General features: G+C 64.4%; 1 protein-coding gene across 2 annotated transcripts in view; it reads left to right on the top strand.

The window, feature by feature from the left end:
• WNT7B (Wnt family member 7B) overlaps positions 1 to 22,978 on the top strand; it is a 46,303-nt gene extending 23,325 nt beyond the window's left edge. The window contains exons 2-4 of one of the 2 annotated variants that reach the window (XM_042990891.1): positions 324 to 546; positions 16,356 to 16,627; positions 22,471 to 22,978. In XM_042990891.1, the coding sequence (XP_042846825.1) occupies positions 324 to 546; positions 16,356 to 16,627; positions 22,471 to 22,950 (975 nt within the window). In that variant the 3' untranslated portion in view covers positions 22,951 to 22,978. Of the gene's footprint in view, positions 1 to 323; positions 551 to 16,355; positions 16,628 to 22,470 lie in introns of both variants that reach the window. The other variant, XM_042990892.1, reaches the window with a different exon arrangement.
• The last annotated feature ends 260 nt before the right edge of the window (positions 22,979 to 23,238 follow it).

Below are 23,238 nucleotides of genomic sequence, written 5' to 3'. Positions count from 1 at the left end.
AGAGGCATGGGGGAGCTGTGGTTCTTACGTTCTGGGTGACCGTTGGTTCCTGGATTTGTGACCCTGGTTCTCGTGGTCCTGAGGCTGAGAAGGCATGGGCGCGAGCGCCTTTTCAGGCTGGGATCACGCCTTGTGGTCAACGGGAAATGGCTCGTCCGGGGCAGGGATCTGTGTTTGGCTGCCCGGTGGGCAGAGCTTGGCCCATGGTGGGCGCCCGGAACCCACCGGCTGGTGGCAGAGACTGAGGGAGGCGGGGCGGCAGGCAGAGGGCTCGGGGCCCCGCGCAGCCACTCACCTGCCCGTGTCCTCTCCCGTCTCCGCAGAGCGCTGTCGTCCGTCGTGGCCCTGGGAGCCAACATCATCTGCAACAAGATTCCTGGCTTGGCCCCACGGCAGCGTGCCATCTGCCAGAGCCGGCCCGATGCCATCATCGTGATCGGGGAGGGGGCGCAGATGGGCATCAACGAGTGTCAGTACCAATTCCGCTTCGGACGCTGGAACTGCTCCGCCCTGGGCGAGAAGACTGTCTTCGGGCAAGAGCTCCGAGTAGGTAAGGGCGCCTCCGGGCTTGCGGGGACCCCCCCCCCCCACCGTCAGGGCTTCAGGGCCACCCAAGGCCAGGGGAGTCCGGCCGGTGTCTTTGCGACGGGAGCTCCCTCTGCGCCCTGCTCTGCGCCTGGCCTGGGGGGGCAGGGGCTCGGGACCCCAGGGTCCCCTGTGCGCGGGTGAGGGACCCCTCGCTGGGCTGTGGGGCCGGAGGGCGTCGTTCCCGCGAGGCTGTGAGCCGGCCGGCCGTGGCAGGCAGTGCAAGCGGTTAGAGCCGCATCCCGCTCGTGCGGACGCTGTGTGGACCTAGGCACACCCCTGCCTCGGTTCTGTCCCATCTGGAATGGGACAGCAGGAGTTCCCACGTGGCGTCTGGGGGCAGGGTGCTGAGGCGAATGGTACCGTTTGTGCGGAAGGAATTTCGGGCAGAGGATGCTGTACAGGCACGTGTGGGAGCACCGAGGGAGTCTGCCAGGCTGCGGGGGAGGCTGGGCGGGCAGGGCGGGTGGAGTCGGGCCGGGGAAGGGGTCGCACCTCCCAAGTCTGTGGGCAGTCCCGCGGGTGCCATCTCACGTCCTCACAGCCCCGAGGGAGGCTCTGTGGTGCCCATCTTCCAGGGAAGGAGACTGAGGCCCAGGGAAGGGCTTAAAGGGAGACGTGGGACCTCCAGAGCTCGACCTAGATCGGAAACCGGCTGTGTGACCCTGGGCCTGGCGCTCGGGACCTCAGAGCCCTTATTTGCGACACGAGCTCCGAGCGGGCGGGCCCTCCCCTGGGTCCCTAGCACCCCTCCGGGGCCTGCGTCCCGTGGGTTCGATACACAGCTGTCGAACAGGCGAGGGTGCGGAGGTGATGCAACCTGCCTTCCAGGAGGGGCAGATGGGGGAGCGATAACTGGGGGGGCACAGCGCCAGACATGCAGGGGGGCCCTGTTGTGTCAGACCCCAGCCTGCAGGCTCAGCACGTCCTTCCGATCCCAGTGGGCCGAGGAGCCACAGCTGCCGGGACCCGGGCCAGAGCCAAGCCGTGCAGGGCTTGGAGCGCCTGGCGTAGGGCTGGGGGTGGCGCAGGGGAAAGCCCCCGGGGCCCCTTTGTGGTGAGCAGCCTGTGGGTGGCACCTGGCACAGGCAGGAGGGTGGCACCACCCCCTCCCTGGGGCCCCACCACCCAAGTGCAGCTCCCGGCCCGTTGGGGAGGGAGGAGTGCCCGGCCCATCCCCCGCAGTGGGGAGGGCGTCGGCCCGGGACCTGCTTTGTGCTAGGTGCCCGCTTGCCTATCTGGCCCCCCACCCCCCCATAGGTGCCTCCTTGCCTATCTGGCCCCCCCATGCCCCCCCAGGTGCCTCCTTGCCTATCTGGCCCCCCATCCCCCCGCCAGGTGCCTGCTTGCCTATCTGGCCCCCTGTGCCCCCCCAGGTGCACTCTTGCCTATCTGGCCCTTGTGCCCCCCCCAGGTGTCCGCTTGCCTATCTGGCCCCCCACCCCCCCAGGTGCCTGCTTGCCCATCTGGCCCCCCATCCCCCCGCCAGGTGCCCGCTTGCCTATCTGGCCCCCTCTGCCCCCCTCCAGGTGCCTCCTTGCCTATCTGGCCCCCCACCCCCCTCCCCGAGACTCCAGGCTCCAAGGTGGCTGTGAGCACCGCCCCCTCCCCGCACAGCCAGCTGGGTGGTTGCCTGCGGCCACACGGTCTGCACTCGGCAGAGCTGGGTTCCGATCCAGGTTCTCATCCGCCACCCTGTTAATCCTCACTTCTTCACTGTGCAGAGACGGGCACAGGAGATGTTCCTGGGGCTTGGACTTCCTTTGGGGCCACCAGACACGGGCGGTGACGGGCACGTGGCTTCTTCTCAGGTCAGGTGCCAGGGCAGTGCCTGGCGATGCACTACAAATGCCCATAAAAAGGCCACGGGGAGCGACGTTGGCCCCAGCAGTGACCCGGGCCCCCCCCCCCCATGGCGCACACTGTCAGTGCCCACCCGGGTGACCTTTACTGGCCGTCACGTGTCCCCTGGATCACGGCTAACAGCTCATAGCTGTTCCTTCTCGGAGACCAGCCCTTGGTCCAACAGGAGCCCGCGAGGGTTTGCAGTCACTTCGCCCCTGGGGCTGCTCACGGGGGGCCATCCAGCAAGGGGGACCCATGGGAACCTCTGGCCCGACATGCTCAGCATCTTGTTGCTTAAGTCTGCCGTCCCCAGCCTTCCCCCTGACCTGTGCACCTGTCGTCTCTGCAGAAACCTGGCGTTGTTTCCTCGTCCATCCCTCCACCCTGCCCCACGGCCACTGTGGGGCCTGCCTCGCTGGCCCTCCCCCGGCAACCGTCAGTGCCTCCTCCTGCCTCCCCTCTAGCCCTGGTCATGCCATGTCACTCCCTTCCTCCAAAACCTGCAGTAGCTCCCTATTGCCCCAGGATAAAATTAACTCCTTAGCTTGGAGTCTGAGTGGCCCCTGTCTTACATCACCCTCACCTCTCCGCATCCCTTCTAGAAACCAGAGCTTCAGCCTGGCTCACTTCCTCCTCTTCCCAGAGCGTGCCAACCCTTTCCTCCTCTGGGACTTTGCCCCCACTGCCCGTAGCCCTGGAAGGCCCTTCCCCTCTGCTCTGCTTGCATCTGGTTTCCCTGGAGAACGCCCTCTCACCCCTCCCTGGCTTTTCCTGTCCACAGCCCGGCCACGCTCACGTCCTGGGGCTTTGTCCTCAGAGCCTGTCAGCCCTGGGCCCGCTCAGCGCCTGCCTCAGGCTCTCCCTTCGCTCTGCCCCAGGGGTGGGAGGGGTGGGCTTCCTACCGGCGGGGCTGAGGCCTCTCGCCCTCGGCCCTCCCCGGCTCCAGGCTGCGCCTTGCGAAGGCCCAGCTCCCTTTTCAGCCAGGAGGGCTCGGCTGCTGGGAGTCACGAGCAGGAAGCGGGGCCGGGTGGCAAAGCCAGCCCATGTCAGAGGCATGCGGCTGCCCCGGGCACGAGATGGGAGACGGGCCATGAGTTGGCAGGCAGCCGGGGGCACTCGTGGGAGCAGCCACTCAAGCGGTGCCAATTAATGATTGGCCCTGAGAGGGGGAATGGCCTGGGTGGGTGGGACGGCCCCCTTCAGGCCTTGCCTGTGACCTTGGGCCATGCCTAAATCTTGAGAGCTGAAGGGAAACCCCTTAATAGGCAAATGAACCCCTGTGCCAAGGTCCCATCCCTTCTCCAGCACCTGGTGCCGTTGCTTGTATACCTCCAGGGACGAGGAGCTCACTACTCGCTACTAGATAGGTCTTTCTTACGATGCCACTGCCCTGGTTTCACCCTGGGACCCTCCAGGTGCCTCTGTTGCTCTGCTCCCTTCAGGGAGTCAGGACCCACACGTGGTGTCACCTCATGTCTGGGGGCCTCCACCCTCTGGCAGCCCAAGCCCACCCCAGGCCTATTTCCTCAGTGATCAAGCGATGCTTGTGGCCTAGCCTCTTCTGTTAACTGGCAATGAGCTTGGGGGGTGGTGCGGATGGGGTAGGGGACACCACGCGAGAGTTGTGGGGGGAGCCTTGTATTCCGGGGATGCTTGTTAGAAACTTGGGCTCCTGGTGACCCCGGGCAAGGCAGGGCCTCTCTCACAGGCAAGCACCGTAGTCGAGTCGGGACTGTTGACAAGGGCTCCCCTGACAGGGTGACGGTAAGCTGAGACCCAGGAGAGAATCAGAGTGACCCAGACTGGCCTGGGGTGAGCACGGGGAAGGCGGTTCCGGGCGGAGGGAACAGCACAGAGGCCACAAAGGGGATGGTATTTCCCAGGGACGCCGGGAGGGTGAACCAGAGCGGGGGAGACCTGAGGCTAAAGGAGGGGACAGGCTGGGTGGGGCGCAGTGAACCCGAGGGCCCCACAGAAGGCACGGAAGTCTCTGAGCAGGAGAGGGACTTCCCTCGAACCCTGGCTCCCTCCAGCCACTGCCCCACCCCCAGCCTGAGCCCGGAGCCCCTCGGGACCCGCGGGCACAGGGCATGGTGGCCGCGGCTGTGTGCACTCCAGCCCCCGCACCCCACCCCCCCAGCCGCCATGGAACACTGAATCGCGCCCATCGTGTGCAGCCTCAGACATGACCAGGCATAGGGGCCGCCCCTAATCCTGGCTCACGTGCTGCCTGGGGCTGGCAGCTTGCTTTGCGGTAGGGACTCAGCAAAGGCCGTCGGCTCCTGGACAGTCCGAGGGGGCGAAGTGACTTACCTCTGACAGACGAGGGTCTCTAGGCTTCCAAATCAGCCACCGGCGGGATCCTTGGAGAAGAGGCTGACCTCCAGGCGCCCCCCTTGCCTGGGGTGCTGCTGACCAGGCCCAGGGGGAGATGTGACATTGGTTCCCAGGAGGGACGAGGGCTCCCGGGCCGCCGCTGGCCGGGAGCCCTGGAAATAGGGTGCGTGCCAACCGCGATGTGCCATACGTGTGAGATACACGACAGATTTTGGAGGCTTCAATAGAAAAAGCAAGTAAAATACCTCTTTAATACTCTCTGCAATGATCACATGATACAGTGGTGATCCTTGGATATATTGGCTAAATAAACTCGTCACTAAAATGAAGTTCACCCCGGTATTCTCACTCTTCTTAAATGTCCTGTGGGGCTTCCGGGAGATTTCTGCTGGGTGGCCCTGCTCTCGACCGCACGCCTGTCAGCGGCACGACAGTCCCCGGGGTCAGCGGGGCAGGCCCGGACAGGTGAACCCAGATCTGACCGTCTCCTCCCAGGAGAGTGTCCTTCATCTCGGGGCGGGGGAGGGGGGGAGCCCGGGGGGTGATGGCGGTCCGAGGGCAGAAGGTCACTCGTCACCTGCTTCCTAGGGTGGTGCAGGAGTATGAGGTTGGCAGCCCCTGGTGTTGAGCCTGCATGCATTGAGTGCCTGCTGTATGCCACTTCTGGGGCGGGGCGCCGGGAGGCACAGTGAAGGCCACCAGCCCCGCTCCTGGAAACTCGTGCCCAGGCTGCTTCTCGGGTCCCGTGGTGCAACCTGGGGCACAGACTCGCGCTCTCTAGGTCTGTTTACCTGCCCATTCCAGGGGCTGAGGCTGGGGTCAGGCCTCTGCCAAGACTTAGGGTCTCTCTTCAGAACAGGGGGCAGGAAAACCCTCTACTTCCTCAGTGCTCACGCTGGGGTTCTGCCCAAGGGTCTTGTGGACAGGGAATCCAGGGCTCTGGCCCACTGAGGCAGGACACAGATAACAGGGTGGGGGGGCCTTCACCCTTGGCCTCCGAGGGGCATGGCCTGGCCGGACCTCAGCAGGTCTCCAAGCTTCCTGCTGCCGAGGAGAATCACTTCTGTTCTACTGTCCGTGCACCATAGACGGGGACACTGAGGCTCCCAGGAGGCTAATGTCTCACCCAAGGTCACACACCGCTAAGGCCTAGAGATTTACTAATTAAAAAAAATTTTTTTGATGTTTATTTAATTTTGAAAGAGACAGAGTGCGAGCAGGGGAGGGGCAGAGCGAGAGGGAGACGTGGAATCCGAAGCGGGCTCCAGGCTCTGAGCTGTCAGCACAGAGCCCGACGTGGGGCTGGAACTCACAGACCCAGAGATCGTGACCTGAGCTGCAGTCAGGCGGGATGCTTAACTGACTGAGCCACCCGGGCGCCCCAGGCCTAGAGATGTGATTCAGCAGTCCAGCACTGTGCACCAGCAGGAGTCCAGTTGCCAGGGGGCCGTAGCATAGCCCAGAGGGGCAGGGGCTCTCATTCCACCGTGTCCCCACGCATAAGCCATTGTTGATTTGCCGCAAGCAAAGGACGAAGGAACTTTCGAGGGCAGTCTGTCTGAGGCTGACCTCCCTAACGAGAGGGGCTACCAGAAGCCAGGGCTGCAGGAGAGGCCGTCCCAGCGTCCCCAGAGCTCTGAGTGGGGGGGTAGAAGCTCCTGGAAGGCCATCCCAGCTTGGGACACGGATCCCGGGGCTCGGGCTCATGCTGGCCCTAAGCCAGGCTCTGCCCACTCTGGGCCTGGCGACCCCCTGCCCAGCTGGAGCGTGACCCACCGCAGGGCTGCTGCGTGGCGTGCGAGGGCCTCACTGGGTCAGAACAAAGGCCCGGCGTGTTCGGACCTGGCAGGACGTTTTCCAGTGCTCTGTTTATGACAACGGCAAAGAAGAGCTTAGTGCGGAGACACTGACTCAGCCACAGGTGAGCTGGGGTGGGGGCTGGGGCGGGGCCAGAAGGAGACAGAGGGACAGATGGGGACAGAGGAGGAGAGAGAGAGAGAGAGAGAGAGAGAGAGAGAGGAACGGAGAAAGACAGACAGACATACAGAAAGAGGGACAGAGAGAGGGCCACAGAAACACACACACAGAGAACGCGTGCCCGCCCACGGCTTCAACACAGGCTGCACCCACCCACGCAGCCGTGCCAGGCCCGGGGTCTAGGCCCATCCTGACGTGAATCATAAAGGCAGCCCACGTGCGTTGGGCCCTTCCTGCGTCCCAGCTGCTCTGAGCCCTCCCTCCGTGGCACTCACTCACTCCCGCTGCCTGGGCCCTGCAAAGTGGAGGCCTCCTCACCTCCCCTTAACAGGCGCAGAAACAGGCACCTGCCTGGCTGTCACGGGGCAGAGCCCGGATCCCGCCCGGGTGGTCCAGGCCGGGCCCCCACGGAAACCCCAGGCCGGGCCGGGGGAGGGGAGGCTGGTGGGCCAGGGTTCTGGGCTTCCCGTTCTTCAAGTGCACAAATAGGGTTCGGGACCTCGCTGGGCTTGGAGGCATCTCTGGGCTCGCCTGACACCCGCTGTCCCTGCTTCCTGCAGGAACCACCTCCCCGCCCCCCAGCCGGGCCGGGATACACCTCAGGCAGGGAGTTAGATGCTCAGGGCCGGTGGCTGAGCACGGTCTGGGGCCAAGGGACCAGGGAGGCTCACCAGCCCCACCCCGGTCCCTGGGCTTCCCCCCCTGCCCCCCAGTTCCTATCCTCCCTAAAACCTGGACATGGGCACTGCACCTGCTTGCCTGAGTGATGCCGGGAGCTCCCAGTTTGGCTTAGGGTGTCTTCTCGCCTCCCGGGCCTCAGTCTCTCCACCCATAAATTGGGTGTAGGGGGGGGCAATGCTTTCACCCCACTTCTAGGCTTATGAGGGGCTGCGGGCGGGTTGGGGTGGGAGTGGGAACTCAGATGCCCTCACCAGTTGGCAGCGTCCCACTGGCCAGGCCTCAGGTCTGGAGGACTTGGGGACCACTCCATCCCACGTCCTTTCCCCACCTCAGCCCCCGCAGCCCTGTTCTGAGGTTTAGAACCCACGGCACTGGCCTCACTTTCGTGTTACATGGGGAAACTGAGGCTAGGAGAACGGAGGACTGGGGAGGGTCACCCGGGACCCTGGTCCCGTCTGGGTTGGCCCCCGTGATGGCGATCAGCAGGGCCGGGGGACTCCCAGGCAGGGCCTGAGTGCCCGTCGTCCCCTGCCTCCCTTCTGCTGTGCCCCGGGGAACCCCAAACTGCCTGTGGCCAAAGGCAGTGCCTCGATTTCCCCCAAACCTGATCCTTTCCACCACTCTCTTGGTAACAGCCCCGCCAGATGCCCGGGCCCCACATCGGGAGACTTTCCACCTGCTAGACCTGTTGGTTCTACCCTTAGACTGTGTCCCAAGCCCAGCCACCGTCACCTCCTCCGCCTGGCAGGCCACCAGTGTTTCTTACCCTGCCCCTTGTGCCCTGCTCCCACCGTGCTGCCCACAGTCAGCCGGAGGGGCCTTTTAAAAAGTCGTTCGTAGGGTCACCCTCCAGGGGCTCCTCCTCTTCTTAAAGTCCAGCCCCCTCCCCAAGGGCTCCCCAAGCCGACGCAGTGAAACCTCATGCTTCACACTCTCTGTGGGGTTGGACCACTCATGCTCTCCTCGTTCCCTTCTCGGGGACTTAGCATTGCAGTGCCCTCTACCTGCACACTGTTCCCTGTTGTGTGTGTGTGGCTCATGTCTCTTGCCACGCCCTCCCCGGTCACCCCCCAGTCACCTGTCCTGCTGACTCTCCATGGTTCTGACCCTGGGCTCCTGCCCATACTCTCAGGGAATCCCCTCCCAGATTGTCGGCCCCCTGGCTGTGCACTTGGCCTTGGGCCGGGGGATGGGTGGGGGCTGAAGGCCTCGCCTCCAGGGCTCTGGGGGTTTGGCCAGGAGGGCAGGCTGTGGTCAGTGTTGAGGGTGCCGGATGGTAACAGAGAAAGCAAGGGCTGACGTTGGCCAGCCTGGGTCCCAGGCACTGTCGGCAGGACGCGAGGCAGGACAGAGCACGTCGCTGCCTGGCAGATGGGGAGTAGCCTGAGCGTGACTGTGGGGTCCCGAGTGAGATCCCAGCTCTGTAGCTGGCCTGCTGTGTGACCTTGGGCCAGTCACTTGCCTCCTCTGAGCCCAGCATCCTGAGAGTGTTAAAGCAGAGGACAGGTTGTATGCAGTCCGCTAAAACCCATCAAGTGCTGTATGTTTTTACGACAGCCTGTTGAGGTAGAATTCACGGAGCCCACAATTCATCCACGTAAGTGTCCCATTCCGTGGTTTCTAGTCTGAATGCAGAGTTGTGCACAATCGTAGAACATTTTTAGCACCCCAAAAGGAAGCCGTGCACCCCTCAGCGATCACCCTCCAAGCCCCCGGCCTTTGACCAACACTCATCTGCTTCCTGTCCCCATGGACTGACCTATGCTGGCCATTTCATATCCCCGGGATCATGCAATAAATACGTGGCCTTTTGTGGCTGGTGTCTTTCACTCAGTACGTGTTTTCAAGGCTCCTCCGTGTTGTCGGGGTTTGAGTCTTTTCGTGGCTGAGGACTATTCCGTCACGTGGCTGGACCACCTCTTGCTCATCCATTCGTCGCCGCTGGACGTTGGGGTCACTCCCGCTCCGGGGCTGTCATAAATAACCCTGCCGTGTTTACGTAAAAGCTGCTGTGTGGACACATGTGTTCACTTCTCTTGGTACCCTGCAGGGGAATTTCTGGTTCTGTAGTAATTCTATGATTAACTTTCATCTTTTGTAAAGTTTATTTATTTATTTTGAGAGAGGGAGGGGGGCGGGGGGAGAAGGCACGCAGGGGAGCGGCAGAGAGAGGGGGAGAGAATCCCAAGCAAGCTCCGTGCTGCCAGAGCAGAGCCCGATGCGAGGTTGGATCCCACGAACCGTGAGACCGAGAGTGGGGCGCTCAACCGACAGCCGCCCAGCCCCCACCCCGCTTTTGAGGAGCCGGCAGACGGTTCTCCACAGGGGCTGCCGTGTTCTTCGCTCCCCGTGGCAGCGTGTGAGGGTCGATGTGTCCGCATCCTCGCTGACTTCTGTCTGTCTTTATTTTCGCCATCCTGGCGGGGGTGGCCTGGCACCTCGCTGTGGTTTTGACCTGCATTTCCGTGACGGCTGACGATGTGGAGCGTCTTTTCGCGTGTTATTGGCTGGTTTTATATCGTCTTTGGAGAAATGTCTCTTCCGATCCTTCGCCCGTTGTGACTTGGGCTATTGGCCCGTTTTACTCTTGTGTCGTAGAAAACGCCATATTGTTTTATGAAGGCCAAGTACAGGTGGGCCGACAGGCAAGGTGATCTGAACCGTGTTGGCCACGAGCACGGGACGTGCACAGGTGCACACGCTCGCTCACACCCACGGGAACCGCATTCACGTGTAAGCCTGGGTGTATGCCCACGGCCACACGCGTGTGCGCACACGCACACGGAGATTCCACGTGTGGCACGCCTCTGGCTCAGCCACTTGGCCGTTTTGGAGCAATTATCTTCATTTTGCAGGTGAGGAAGTGGAGACAGGGACTGGTCTCCTTGACTGGTCCAAGGCCCCCCAACTGGCCAATCTTAGGGTCCAGACTTGGACTCCAGGTGCCAGACTCTGAGCCTCCCCTCTGGGGCTGTGTGTGGCCCCAGACGTTTGGCCTCACCTCAGTCACTTCAGAACAGTATGGGCTCCACTCCCTGAGCTGCTGGGTGACACGGGGCAGCACACTGTCCCTGGCTGGGCCTCAGGTTCCTTGCTGGGGACAGACGGATAGCGCTGGAGGGGCCTCAGCTCTGAGGTCCCAGAGTCTCGGCTTCCCTTCTCAGAAGGAGCCAAGTGCATTTCCTACCTGCTTCCCCCCGGCCTGCAGTCAATCCGGTCATTATGAGCTCAATTGTGGTCTTCAAAAAATAGTACGCCAGGGCCCTGGGGACGCCAGGAACTGGCAAGTAGCTTTGAGGGGACAGCGAGGGGAACGCACGGGGCATATGGAGGAGGGGTTTAGCCCTGCTCTCCCCTGGAGGGTGGGGGTAGCTCTGTTCTGCCCGGCTTCCCGATTTGCTCAGGAGGGGACATCCGTCCCCTCCAGGAGCTGCTCGCAAAGATCTGCCTGGTGTCCAGTGTCCTCCTCTGGGTCAGGGCGAGGATTGACGGGAGGGACTAAGTCTGCTAGGCCCTGGGCCTGGTGGTCTGGCTGGCACCGTGAGGGCATGGGGCAGGCAGGAGGCTGCTTCTGCTTTCTCTGAGCCTGGCGCCCAGCAGGGTCAGGGAGGGCTTGACCTTGAACAACCTATAGGAAAGAAGGCATAGAGGTGCGTAGTCCCCGAGGGGCCCGGTGCCTCAGTTTGCCCACGTGGCAGCGGTTTCTGAAGGCCGTGCTGCTCCGGACATTGGGGATTTATCCAGAATATGCGTGGAGGGAGCAGCTGGGCAGGCCCGGCTGGGTCGGCCCCAGGGAGGAAGCCAGAGTGATGCCTGGGCCCATCCTGGGAGCCCTGGGCTTTCCCTGCTCAACCCCCGCCGCCTGAGTCCTGCTCACCGTTTGGTGACGTGAGGGCAATGGCCGTTTGTCCTATTTGCTCTCGGGGCCGGGGCGTGGAGCGGGTGAGAACTGTAAGCCCTGCTTGGTAAATGGGGACCCAGGCTCAGAGAGGGTTTGTGACTGGCCTGGAGCCACACAGCAGATATGGCTTCAGGTCCAGTGCCCTCCTGCCTGTTCCACCCTCCGTGTCCTGCTTTGCTGAAACCTTGGGCCCTACGGGGCTAACGGTTCTTGCCTTGACCTTCCAGGCCCCAGGAACGGACTGGCCAGGAAACAGCGGGCCCCGCGTCAGGGGCTGTGCGCGCAGGGACCCACCCGGGGCTCATGAGGCCCCGACTGGGGTGGGGGGTGGCCGATGTGCCGCCTGCCTGTCTCCGGCGTTTTCCAGGGATACTGCTGGATGCCGATGCTGGCTCCAGTGTCTGAGGGTGCAGATCCATGCTGGGGTGGGCTCTGGACCCCCGGAGGGCCCCCCAGGCCTCCCGAGACTGAAGAGTGCCGGACCCAAGGAGACCAGGTCTCCATCACGGGACACAACTGAGCTCAGACGGCCACTGCCGCCATCACCTGGAGCGGAGTGCTTCCCGCCCCGACGCTGGCTCCGTGTCGCCACCCTTGAGATGGTCTGAGCAAGGGCACTGATTTCACGGGGCAGCTGCGGGGATAAGAGAAGGCAAGGATGCAAGGCACCCAGCCCCAGACCTGCTCGTGTGCGGGGCCCGGGGACAAGGCTGGGGGTACGCAAAGTAATCAGACATGGGTCCCGCCCACCGTCCCGACAGCCCAAGGGTGCCTGGCAAGAGCCCAGAGGAGGGTGAGGGCGACTCACCCTGACGGGGTCCCGACAGCAGGGGCATCCCAGCCGTGTCCAGAGTGCCGGAAGCTGCGTGCGGACCCAGGGGAACCTGGGTGGGCGCTCCGGGCAGGAGTGGGCCGGCGCCCAGCTGGGTGGGCATCACGAACCAGGGCACGGTGGTGAGTGCAGTGAGTTGCGCGTGTCCCCAGGTGGGGGGTTCATTTGGCCCTGGGCCCAGCGAGCCTGCAGGGAATGGTAGGCGGGGATGGGTGGGGTCAGGCCCCGGGGGCTTGAGGTCATCTCACAAGTCTGGGGAGCCACCAGTGGTAGCTGAGCTGGGCCCACAGGTTTGAGGGGCTTGTCCCCCACCTGTTCTCACCCTGAAGGAGGACTGCAGGCAGTGCCCCTGGGGCTCGCGGGATGGCCCCGGGAGTGACCTCGGGAGGGGGCTGCCCCCCCCATCCGGGTCTGCAGAATAGCGCGGTGATGCCCCCACCCCCGTGGGGCCGCGTGGGAATGACACGAGGTGTGTGCGTGCAGAACACGGGTGCCACAAAGCCCCCGATCCAAGACCCAACGTCACCCTCCGCGATTCTCCCCAAACTACCCCTCGCCTGGCCCCCCCGCCCCGCCCCCGATCGCCTCCCTTTGCCTTCGTGGTGAGACAGGGTTTGGCCCATTAGAACCAAATAAAAAAGGAATTAGCGGGAGTGGCCGCCCCGTGAGTAACCGATGAGTAACCGAGAGTCTGCGAGGGGCCTAAAGCAGGTGACGCCAGGAGCTGGCACAAAGGACGGAAGGGAGGCTTTCGAGAAATGTCCTCCAGGTGCACGGGCCCGGCCTCCATGCCTGCTTGCCTGCTTGGGGACTTCAGGACAGCAGGACGTGTCGCATTTTGCGCAGGGGAGGGCCGGGTGGCCGGTTCCGGGGCCTCGGCGGGGAGCGCCCACGCCATCCTGGCTCGGGCAGGGCCTGGCTGTGGGACTTGGGACTCCATCCGCAGGCCTCTCGGTGCGACTGAACAGTCCTTTCACCCCCACCTCCTGGGCGCCTCGCTCTCGACGTGCCCTCTGCGAGGCCAGCTCCCACCCCGCGTTCACCTGCCGGCCACTCGCTGAGTCCCAAGGGCCACGGAGGGTCCAAACGCCTCGCCCCGGGGGCTGCGTGTGCCTCTTCCGCCCGAAGTCCCTCAGCGGCAAAGAGACCAGGCTGAGCCCCAGGCCCCGCGTCCCTCCCTCTGCCCCTCGGGGCTTTGATGCTACTGCCTGCGTTCAGACCCTGCTCCGGCCGCTAAGCCCTAGTTCGACAGCCTCTCTGTGCCTCGGTCTGCTCACCCGTGGGATGGGCCCGTGATGAGCCTGCCTCGCACGACTGTCTGGGAGCTCAGGGAGGACATACGTGGGGGTGAGGGTGTTTGGTAGGTGGCGGGAGCTGGCGGGTGACAGCGGGGACGAAGGAGGCCTGGCTCCGCTGACCCGCTTTGCTGAACGGTTCCTGTAGCCAGAGCAGGCTCTGGCCGCCCTCACCTGGCTCCCCCGGGCCTCGACGGACTCTTTTCTCCTTACTCTTGAGCTCACACTTCTAGCATCAGACCAGCAAACGATTTCTTCTTTTTTTAAGTTTTTATTTGTTTATTTGGAGAGAGAGAGAGAGAGAGAGAGAGAGAGAGAGAGAGGAGGAGAGGGGCAGAGAGGGAGGGAGAGAGAGAATCCCAAACAGTTTCCATCCCAGCGGCACTCGGGGCTCCAACTCACAAACCATGAGATCACGACCTGAGCCGAAGCTGGATGCTTAACCAACTGAGCCGCCCAGGTTTCCCCCCCCCCTTTTTTTTTTAATGTTTATTTATCTATTTTTGGTGGGGGAGGGGCAGAAGGAGAGACAGAGAATTCTAGGCAGGCTGCATGCTCAGATCGGAGCCTGACAGGAGGCTTGGTCTCACGATTGAGAGATCATGGCCTGAACCGAAATCAAGAGTCAGACCTCAACTGACCGAGTCACCCAGGCGCCCTCAGCAAACTGTTTTGCACCTTGGACCTTTGCTCCTGCTGTGCCCACCGCCAGGAACGCACACACCCACGTGCACACATCCACTCATATCCACACACAACACACACCTTACTTAAGGTGTCCCCTCCTCCAGGAAGCCTTCCTTGACTCCACCCCTCACAGAGGCAGGTGGGGACGTCCTCTGAGGTTCCGTGACCCCTCCCCCACCCGTGCCCTTTCTTACAAAGCTCTATGGTCACCTCCCCTCCCGGAGCCCCCGAAATGCTTTCGTGCACCCTCCCCCGCGGCGTGCGCCTGTGTGCCCGTGCGCGTGACCTCGTCGGCAGGCCTGCTGGGCTTGGGCAACACTATCACCAATAGCAGGGAGTTTGGTAACCAGTTCGTACCCGACACCCTTCCCTTCGGGTAGCCTCGACCTGATTTAGAGCTGGGGAGGGAGAGCCCCATATTCTCCCTTGACCCTGCGTCTGCCTGGGAGCCCCCAGCCGGCCCGCCTCGACGCTGCAGGGCTGGGGGCTCCTCGGTGCCCCTCGAAGGACAACTGTGCTGACAGGCGCTTCCCACAGGAGTGGTGCTGGGGACAGCGCCCTACGCTGCTGGTTGGCAGGTCCCAGGTGGTGGCAGGTGCGGTGGGGGGAGCGGTCAGGGGCCCGGAGAGGAGCAGGGGCTGGACGGGAAGGCAGAGGCGGCCCTGTGTCCTTTGCAGACCTCGGTCTTGCCCAACGCCACCCTCCCTTAGCTCTTCTCAGAGGACGGACGTTTTCAGGAAGCTGTGCCTCCTCCTTGGTGGCAGAGGTCGATCAAAGCTTCCTCGGCACTGGGTCTCTAAGACCAACAGGTCCTCAGCCCCGATGGGAAGACCCCCAGGGAACAGGAAGCCCACCGAGGCGAGCTCCCCCCAGCAGGTTGGTAGGTGAGGAGGGGACCCCAGAGCACACATTCAAGGCCGATCACACAGCTGGCATGCAGGGTGGTGCTTAGTGGATGTTCACGGAAAGGACTTGACCTTCGACCCTCTGGGGCCATCCCTCTAGCCCCCACTCGCAGGGACAGCGGTCAGGCACTCTGAGGGGCCTTTCCGATCACAGGCACAGGCTCTGTGCAACTACAGGGGCGTCACCGAGCTCCAGGCCCACAGTGCCAGCTGCTGAGGACCTCACAGACCGGGCCGTGGCCTGCAGCGAGCCTCGGGGCTCAGGGGCAGGAGAGGCCGGGCCAGGATGGCGGGATGCCCAGGGCCCAGCCGGAGCCTGTGGAAAAGAAAGATGAATCGGCTCTGGACCCTTCCATCCAGGGGGCTGTGGGCCCCCGTGGAGCCGGGACGGCTCAGCTACAGGGCTAACTGGGTAGACAGCATCAGGTGCGATGAGAGTCAGATCCGTGACTGGGGGCGGTAGGTAGCCCAGGCCCCCTTCTGGCTGGCAGTCTGGAAAGGCTGCCTGGAAGAAGAGGCATTGGAACCGGTCTTGGAAAATCATGAGGCTTTGGACAAGGAGGGCAAGGACATTCCCCTGGAAAGACCAGGAAACCGCAGGAGGACAGGAGCAGCTCTTTCCGGAAGGAAAGAGACGTTGTTTTGGGCAGGGGACGGAAAAAGGGGGATGGGGAAGCCAGCTGGGCTCGGACCGAGGGCCTTTCCTGCTCAGGCAGAGGAGACCCAGTGAGGGTGCAGGGTAGAGGTGCCCAGACTGTACTGTGGGCCCCTTGGCTGGTGGCTGGGGGTGGGGGAGGCAAGGAGGACGGGCATCCAAAGTCTGCACAGTTCAGGGGGGCATCTGAGCCAGGCAGGGGTGTTGAGAGAGAGGAGAGCCCCAGGAAGCCGGGGCCTGGTGATGGGGGGACAGGGGGTGGTCAAAGACACGGAGGTGGCAGCAAAGAGCCTGGAAATAGGGTAGTGGGTGGGTGATGGGAGGCTGGCCAAGTGGAGGGGGCAGGGCACAGTCCCCACGTGCCCCCTTGCAGAGCCCGCCCCTGCTCTCGCCCAGGGTTGAGGTGCTTGGGACAGGGAAAGGAGGTGACAGTGGTCTCGAGTGCCGGTGGCAGGGCCGCGGCCACGTGCCTGCCACTGTCCTCGCCACAGCCCTGCTAGAGGGGTTCCGCCCGCCCCACTTTGCTGAGCCCGGAACTCAGAGAGGGCGAGCGCAGAGGCCAGGGTGGCCCGGCGCAGGGCGGGCGGAGACGCGCGCGGGTCCTTCACCGCGCGCGGGTCCTCACCGCGCGCACCCCATCCCCCCACCCCCGCAGGGAGCCGGGAGGCCGCCTTCACCTACGCCATCACCGCGGCCGGGGTGGCCCACGCGGTCACGGCCGCCTGCAGCCAGGGGAACCTGAGCAACTGCGGGTGCGACCGAGAGAAGCAGGGCTACTACAACCAGGCGGAGGGCTGGAAGTGGGGCGGCTGCTCCGCCGACGTGCGCTACGGCATCGACTTCTCCCGGCGCTTCGTGGACGCCCGTGAGATCAAGAAAAACGCGCGGCGCCTCATGAACCTGCACAACAACGAGGCTGGCAGGAAGGTAGGGCGGGCGCGTCCGGGGAGGGGAGGGGGCGGGCGGGGTGGCTGCCGCCTCACCGGGGCTCCCCGCCCCCACCCCCGGCCCTGAGCCTCTCCTGGGGTGGGGTGGAGGGGGTCCTTGGGGATCTGAACCCCCAAGGTGTGTGGTGGGTGGCGCTGGGCCTGGTCGGCCCCTCTGACCCTCCCAGAGGCCTTACTGTTCCCATTTCGGAGGTATGAAGACTGAGGCTGGGAGTCAGGAAGTGACGTGCGCATGGCCAGCAGCTGGGGGATGGCAGGGCCGGGACCAGGGCCCAGCGTGGGGGCCACGGTCCCATGTCCCCGCCCCGGTCCCAGAGGGGTCGTACCAGCACACCAGGAACGCTTCCCGGAGGAGGTGGCCTTTGGCTCAGATCGCCCTGAGAGAGCAGCCTGAGGAAGGGTGGAGACTGCAAGTTGGGAGGTCTTGAGGAGCAGCCAGCTTCACACAGGGGGCGGGTGCAGCGGTGTGGGGCAATCATGGAGGACGTTCAGGCAGGGCCACACTGGGGCAGAAGTCAGGGTGAGCCCGGCCCCGCCTCAGGGAGATGAGGGCCCCAGATACTGGGCCGGGAGGAGCGGCCACCATGGCGGCGAGATGGCCCGAGATAGAGCGCCAGCCGAGCGGAACGCCTCTCCAGGTCTGGTTCCCCGGCCCCAGGGGCTGCACCCGGGGCACCAGGGCCTGCGGGTCTCTGCAGGCACGGGGACAGACTTGCCCGCCCTCTGCCGCGGGGACCACAGCTAAGGCCACCAGCTGCTCGCTCACTCACTCGACGAACATTCCCTGCCCCTTCTTTGTGCCTGGCATTAGCTAGGCTGGGCACGGGAGACAAGGAGTAAGAGTGGCCGTGGCCAAGTGGGTCCACTCAGGGGTGCAGGGGACAGATCCAGGAGCAGTGAGAGCTTGGAGATGGGGCGGGGGCGGGGGGGGGGCATGGGGCGGGGGCGGGGGCGGGGGGGGGGCAGCAGAAGCTCTCCGGAGGAGGTGCTGTCCCAGCAGGCCAGAAAAGAGCACAGGCAGAGGGAGGTGACACTGGGAGCAGGGGCCGGCTGCCCGGAGCAGGCCTTGAATGCCAGGCCCAGGGACTGACTTGATCTTGTAGACGTGGTTATTAGCTTGGCGTCCAATGAGTGCACGGGTGGACGAATGAAGGAAAGAGGGACACAGTCTTTGCCTCCAAGGAGCTCACACACGGCGCGGAGGCTCCATTCTTCAGGCACGGACACATCCCCACCTGTGCCCTGGCAGGCAGAGGCAGGCAAGGTTCGTTTACCTGGAGGCATGGGGAGGGCTCCCTGGAGGAGGAGGAGGTTCCTCTTAGGTCCCGAGGAAGGGCTTTCCAACAGCCCTGGGAGGAAGGTCTCACCATATCCCCCTTTTCTGCACGAGGACAGTGAGGCCCCGGGTGGGCAACAGAGACACTGGCGTCCCCGGAGGCCTGGGCCCTGGTTAGTGCTTGGTGGAGAAGCGTCCGAATAAGCAGCAGAGATGCAGGGAAGGGCACTCCAGGCACAGGGACCAGCACAACCAAGGCCGGGACGTGGGGGGGGGGGGGGGGGGGGATTCCGGTCACAGGTGCGGGGCAGTGAGGCCTCTGGGCCAGCTTAGGGTGGCGGCGTGTGGGACGGGCCCCTTGTGCAGGGCCACGAGGGCCGGGCCGGATTCTGGCCTCTGGGCGACAGGTGCCGTGGGACAGGTCCCTGAGACAGTGATCCCAGCAGCCTGAGGGCCGAGGGGCCTGGGTGGAGGCAGGTCAGCGCGTGGGGTCTTGAACCGTGAAGCCGTAAACTGAGATGAGGAGTAGGAGGAGAGGGCCCATCAGGGCAGGGCGGTCACAGGAAAGGGCTCCACAGGGCTCAGCCGCCAGGATTCTGGTGCCGGCCGGTGCTGCCCCTGACTGCGCGTGAGTCTTCCTCGGAGCCTCGGTCTGCTCGTCTGCGCAGCGGACACAGTGAACCTTGTCCCCCTCCCCCACTGCCCTTCCAACAGCCCCCGACCCTGAGCTGGGGAGCGCACGTGTGGTCTGAGCCTTTGGCAAAGGCCGTGACCCTGGGGGGCGGGGATCCTCCTGCTCCCGCTAGCACGGAGCTTGGGGGTGGCAGTGAGGGGGAGCTGTAGCTTTTGAGGTTTCCACAACAACTGGGTCTGGATCTTCACAGGTTCCCCCTCCCCCAGTGCTGGGGTGCCCTGGTCCCCACCCTAGTTTGTCCAGGCCACCCCGCCCCCTCCCACTTGCTCAGGGCCCCGGAGGTCAGCAAGGCGGGTGGGAAACAAGCTGACTGGTACCACACGAAGTCCCACGGCCTGGGTGGCTCAGAGCGACAGAGATTTATTCTCCTAGTTCTAGAGCCGGAAGTCCTAAATCCAGGTGCCAGCCGGGCCACCGTTCCCCGTGATGGCTCTGGAGTAGGACCCTGCCTGCCTCTCCCTGCGGCCCCAGGCGCTCCTCGGCTTGTGGCCTCATTATCCTGGCTGCCCCTCTCTGCACATGGTCCCCAACCTCTGGGTCTGTTTTTTCCCTTCTGTCCCTTACAAGGACAGGTGTGCTCGGAGTTAGGGCCCACCCTGGTCCAGGATGGCCTCATCTCGAGCCTTAATTACACCTGGAAAGACCTATTTTCCAAATAAGGAAATAGATCACATACTGAGGTTCTGAGTGGACGTAAATTTCGGGGAGACACTATTCAGTTCACTACATCCTCAGTGGGCCAGTCCTGGGCGCTGTTATCAGGATGGCTTTGGACTCCTCTCGTGGGTGACGGAGGTCTGAAGTCAGTGATGGCACCGGGAGCTGGGGCAGGACCCCCGTCAGCTGGGCGCAGCCCCTATCCGACCTCATCTAGGATCGATGCCGGTCCTGCCCCAGGGGGCACGTCCTTCCCATCGTCTGGGTGAAAACCCAGGTCCAGGGAGGGGTGACTTCTGCGAAGTCCCCAGCTGGGAAGCTGCCGGCCACGCCAGGCCCCCAGGCTGGCCGGACCGTGTGGCCACCCCTCTCCTTCACGGCCCGGGCACTGAGCAGACAGCTTCACCTGATGCCTACGCCCAGGTCAGAGGGCGAAGCAGATGTGGGCCTCGTCCCCCGGGGCCTCGCAGGCCCCCGGAGGGTCAGGCCACCAGTGAGGGCCCAGAAACAAACGTGTCACGTCCCTCTGTGGCCCCAGGCTCAGAGCCGCCTGCCCGCGGCTGTTGCCAGAGTGGAGTGTAAAGCGCCTTCGCTAGGATGCCGGGACCCCCCCCCCCCCCCCAGCCTGGCCACAGCTGTTCCCGGAGCACAGGCCGCACCCTTATTGCAGAAAGAACACCAGCTTGGCCTTTTCCCGGAGGCCCCCACCCCACCCACACACGGCCTGGGTCCGGGGAAACCGAGGCCCCGCTCGTCTGGGCGAGGCCAGGTCACCCCACGCCCTCCCAGGTGGTCTCCTGGGGCAGCAGCGCTGGCGCCACCATCGCTGTGACTCTTATCTTGAGGCCACTGGAGACGGAAACGGCACATTCTTGAATCCTGTGATCACTTCCCAGGAGAGGCTCAGGCCCCGGGGACCCAGCCAAGCGAGGATGCGTCTCCTTGCTTTGCAAACAGCTGCCCAATCGGCTCCATCTGCCCACCGTCACCGGCCTGGCCGTGCAGGGTCCGAACGTGCCTGGGCGGGTGGGCAGGAGGGCAGGCGGTGGAGGCTGGGCTGCCTGGCCTTGAAGAGGACGGGGAGATGGGCGGGGGGCAGGGGGAGGGAGGGGGCAGCCGTCCCGCAGGCTGCGGCAAGGAGGCTGGACCGGCTGGCCTGGATACCCCTGCCAGGTCTCAGGCCATCACGGCCTCAGGAGGCATCTCCTGGGCCCGCAGCCCGGGGTAGGGGGCACTGCCCCCCAGGCTGGGGACTCTTGAGAGAGGCATCCATCTGGCCACTCTTAGGCCGAGGGGCATACGTGGCAGGGCGGTGTGGCCAGGGCAAGAGAGGCTTCCTGGGCAGGTTAGTGGGGGAGGATTGATGCAAAAATGAGCACGGGGTAAGGGTGAGGGAGGGGAAAGAGAGGTCTGGCCAGGATGAACAGAAGTGTGGAGAGAAGGGTAAAGGAGGCAGGCAGGAGGTCCAGATATGCGTTCCCTTGGTGGGGGGCAACCCGCCCTTCACCTAGACCCCCAGAGCTGACTTCTGGTTCGTGCCCTCAACCCAGACACCCCTTGTCCCGCAATTCCAGTTCTGAATGTTCCTTCCCCCGGGTGCCGGGGCCCTCCCCCACTCAGCCCTCCCCTGGTAGGACATCAGCCTCCCCCTCCCCCTAGCCCCCTCCTCCTCCCAGCCTCCCGGGCCTCCAGCCCCCGGACATCATCCACAGGAGGGAATCCCACCCACCCCCAGGTCCTAGACACCAGCCTCAGGGCCCACCCAGCACCCACGTGATGCTCACGTGGGCCGAGCTTTTCCTCTGCAGACCTTGCGCTGCCCGTTCCGGGAACACCTTCCCCTGCTCCTGCATCCACACCCCACGCGGGCACCCCTCCTCCAGGAAGCCCTCTTACCACGGCAGGGGCAGGCTCTCAGAGCGCCCGTTTGTGTCGGCTTCCTCTTCCCGCCCACACCGGGCTGGGAGCCCCCAGGTCCTTGCCGAGGACCGGAGCCCCAGGTAGCCAGGGTGGGGAAAGTGGGATGGTAGCTGGCCCTGTGGGATGTTTCATTCATTCGTTCATTCATTCATTCGCTATGGGTCTCCTGGTCTGGGCCAGGGCTGGGGTTCCGGCCCAGGAAGCAGAGAGTGGCCAAGTTCCTTCAGGGCTGGGCTGCTGAAGTGAGGCCACCAGAGCCCGGACAGCTGACAAATGGCCCTTCTGCAACGGTGGGGCGGCAGCTAATGATTCCCCATCTTTAATCAGGCCGGCTGGCAGGGTCCTTTCGATCCAGGTAAATGAGTACCTGGGGTCAGGGCTGGCTCTGGGAACCGGCCTTCCGGGACCACGGAGGGAGGCCCAAGGAAAACACACCCTGCACCCATTGTGGGCCCTCGGGGAGCTGGGGAGAAAGAACAACAGCAGCCGGGGGCCGGCTTCCCAGCAGATGGCACGCCTGGGCCTCGCCGACCCGTGCACTCACCTCCTGCTCGTCCACCCCCTCCGCCCTTCAGCAAACACGCGCAGAGCTGGGTGCGAGCCCCAGGCTTTCGTTGAACGGCCAGCCATTTATTAAGCACCAACTACGTGCCAGGCCCTACCCCAGGCATGAGGGCAGGGCGTGGAGAGATGGAAGGGTGGGGATCTGCAATTAATAAGCACCTACTGTTGCTGGGCCTGGATCACCGCCGGGCTGGGTGCAATACCAGCTTGGCCACATGCTGCCCTGTGACCTGCACGCGGCCGGCCGCGCGGCTGGGCCTCGGCTTCCTCCTCCGCGCGTTGACCTGAAGGGTTGTGAGGCTTTAGTGAACCACGTTTGATAAACATCCGCCGTGTTCTGCCACGTTCTGGACACTCTCACTGGACCCTCATAAGGTCCTCTGCAGTAGGGACCTACGGTCAGCAGCCCCATTAAACGGACGAGGAGACGGAGGCTCAGGAAGGGGTCGTACAGCGGGAAGTGGGGGAGCCCTGGAGGACGGGGGCAAGGGGGAGCGGGGACGCCCAGGCCCTGCGGGTGAGCACACTGGGCCCCCCCCCCCCCCCCCCCCCCCCCCGCCCGGTCGCCCCGCAGGTCCGGGAGGGCTGGGGGCGGGGCTCCCGGCCACGCCCGCACCAAGCCCCGCCCGGTCGCCCGCAGGTGCCGCAGGGCTGGGGGCGGGGCGCCCGGGCCCGGCCACGCCCACGCTGAGCCCCGCCCTGTCGCCCGCAGGTCCTGGAGGAGCGCATGAAGCTGGAGTGCAAGTGCCACGGCGTGTCGGGCTCGTGCACCACCAAGACGTGCTGGACCACGCTGCCCAAGTTCCGCGAGGTGGGCCACCTGCTCAAGGAGAAGTACAACGCCGCGGTGCAGGTGGAGGTGGTGCGGGCCAGCCGCCTGCGGCAGCCCACCTTCCTGCGGATCAAGCAGCTGCGCAGCTACCAGAAGCCCATGGAGACGGACCTGGTGTACATCGAGAAGTCGCCCAACTACTGCGAGGAGGACGCGGCCACGGGCAGCGTGGGCACTCAGGGCCGCCTGTGCAACCGCACGTCGCCGGGCGCGGACGGCTGCGACACCATGTGCTGCGGCCGTGGCTACAACACCCACCAGTACACCAAGGTGTGGCAGTGCAACTGCAAGTTCCACTGGTGCTGCTTTGTCAAGTGCAACACCTGCAGCGAGCGCACCGAGGTCTTCACCTGCAAGTGAGCGCGCGCGCGCGCCCCCGCCGCCGGCACGCGCGCGCCCCCGCCCCCCCCTGCCCTGCTGGCTGCGGGGTCGGGGGGCGGCGGGGAGCTCAGGGCGCGGGAGGGCTGCTCCCACCGGCGCCCCCTCGCTGCCCTCAGGGGCTCCTTCCCGCCTTTCTCGTCACTTCCTGTGGTCGAGCGATGCCCAGAGGGCAAGGCCGATGGCACCGGTGTCCCTGGTGGGGCGCCCGGCGAATTCTTGCTCTTTTCTCTCGGGAATTGAACCCCAAGGACACACGTCCTGGAAAGC

This window comes from Panthera tigris, chromosome B4, assembly GCF_018350195.1.
Source record: "Panthera tigris isolate Pti1 chromosome B4, P.tigris_Pti1_mat1.1, whole genome shotgun sequence".
Classification (NCBI taxonomy): Eukaryota; Metazoa; Chordata; class Mammalia; order Carnivora; family Felidae; genus Panthera; species Panthera tigris.
This window is presented reverse-complemented; position numbering and strand designations above follow the sequence as displayed.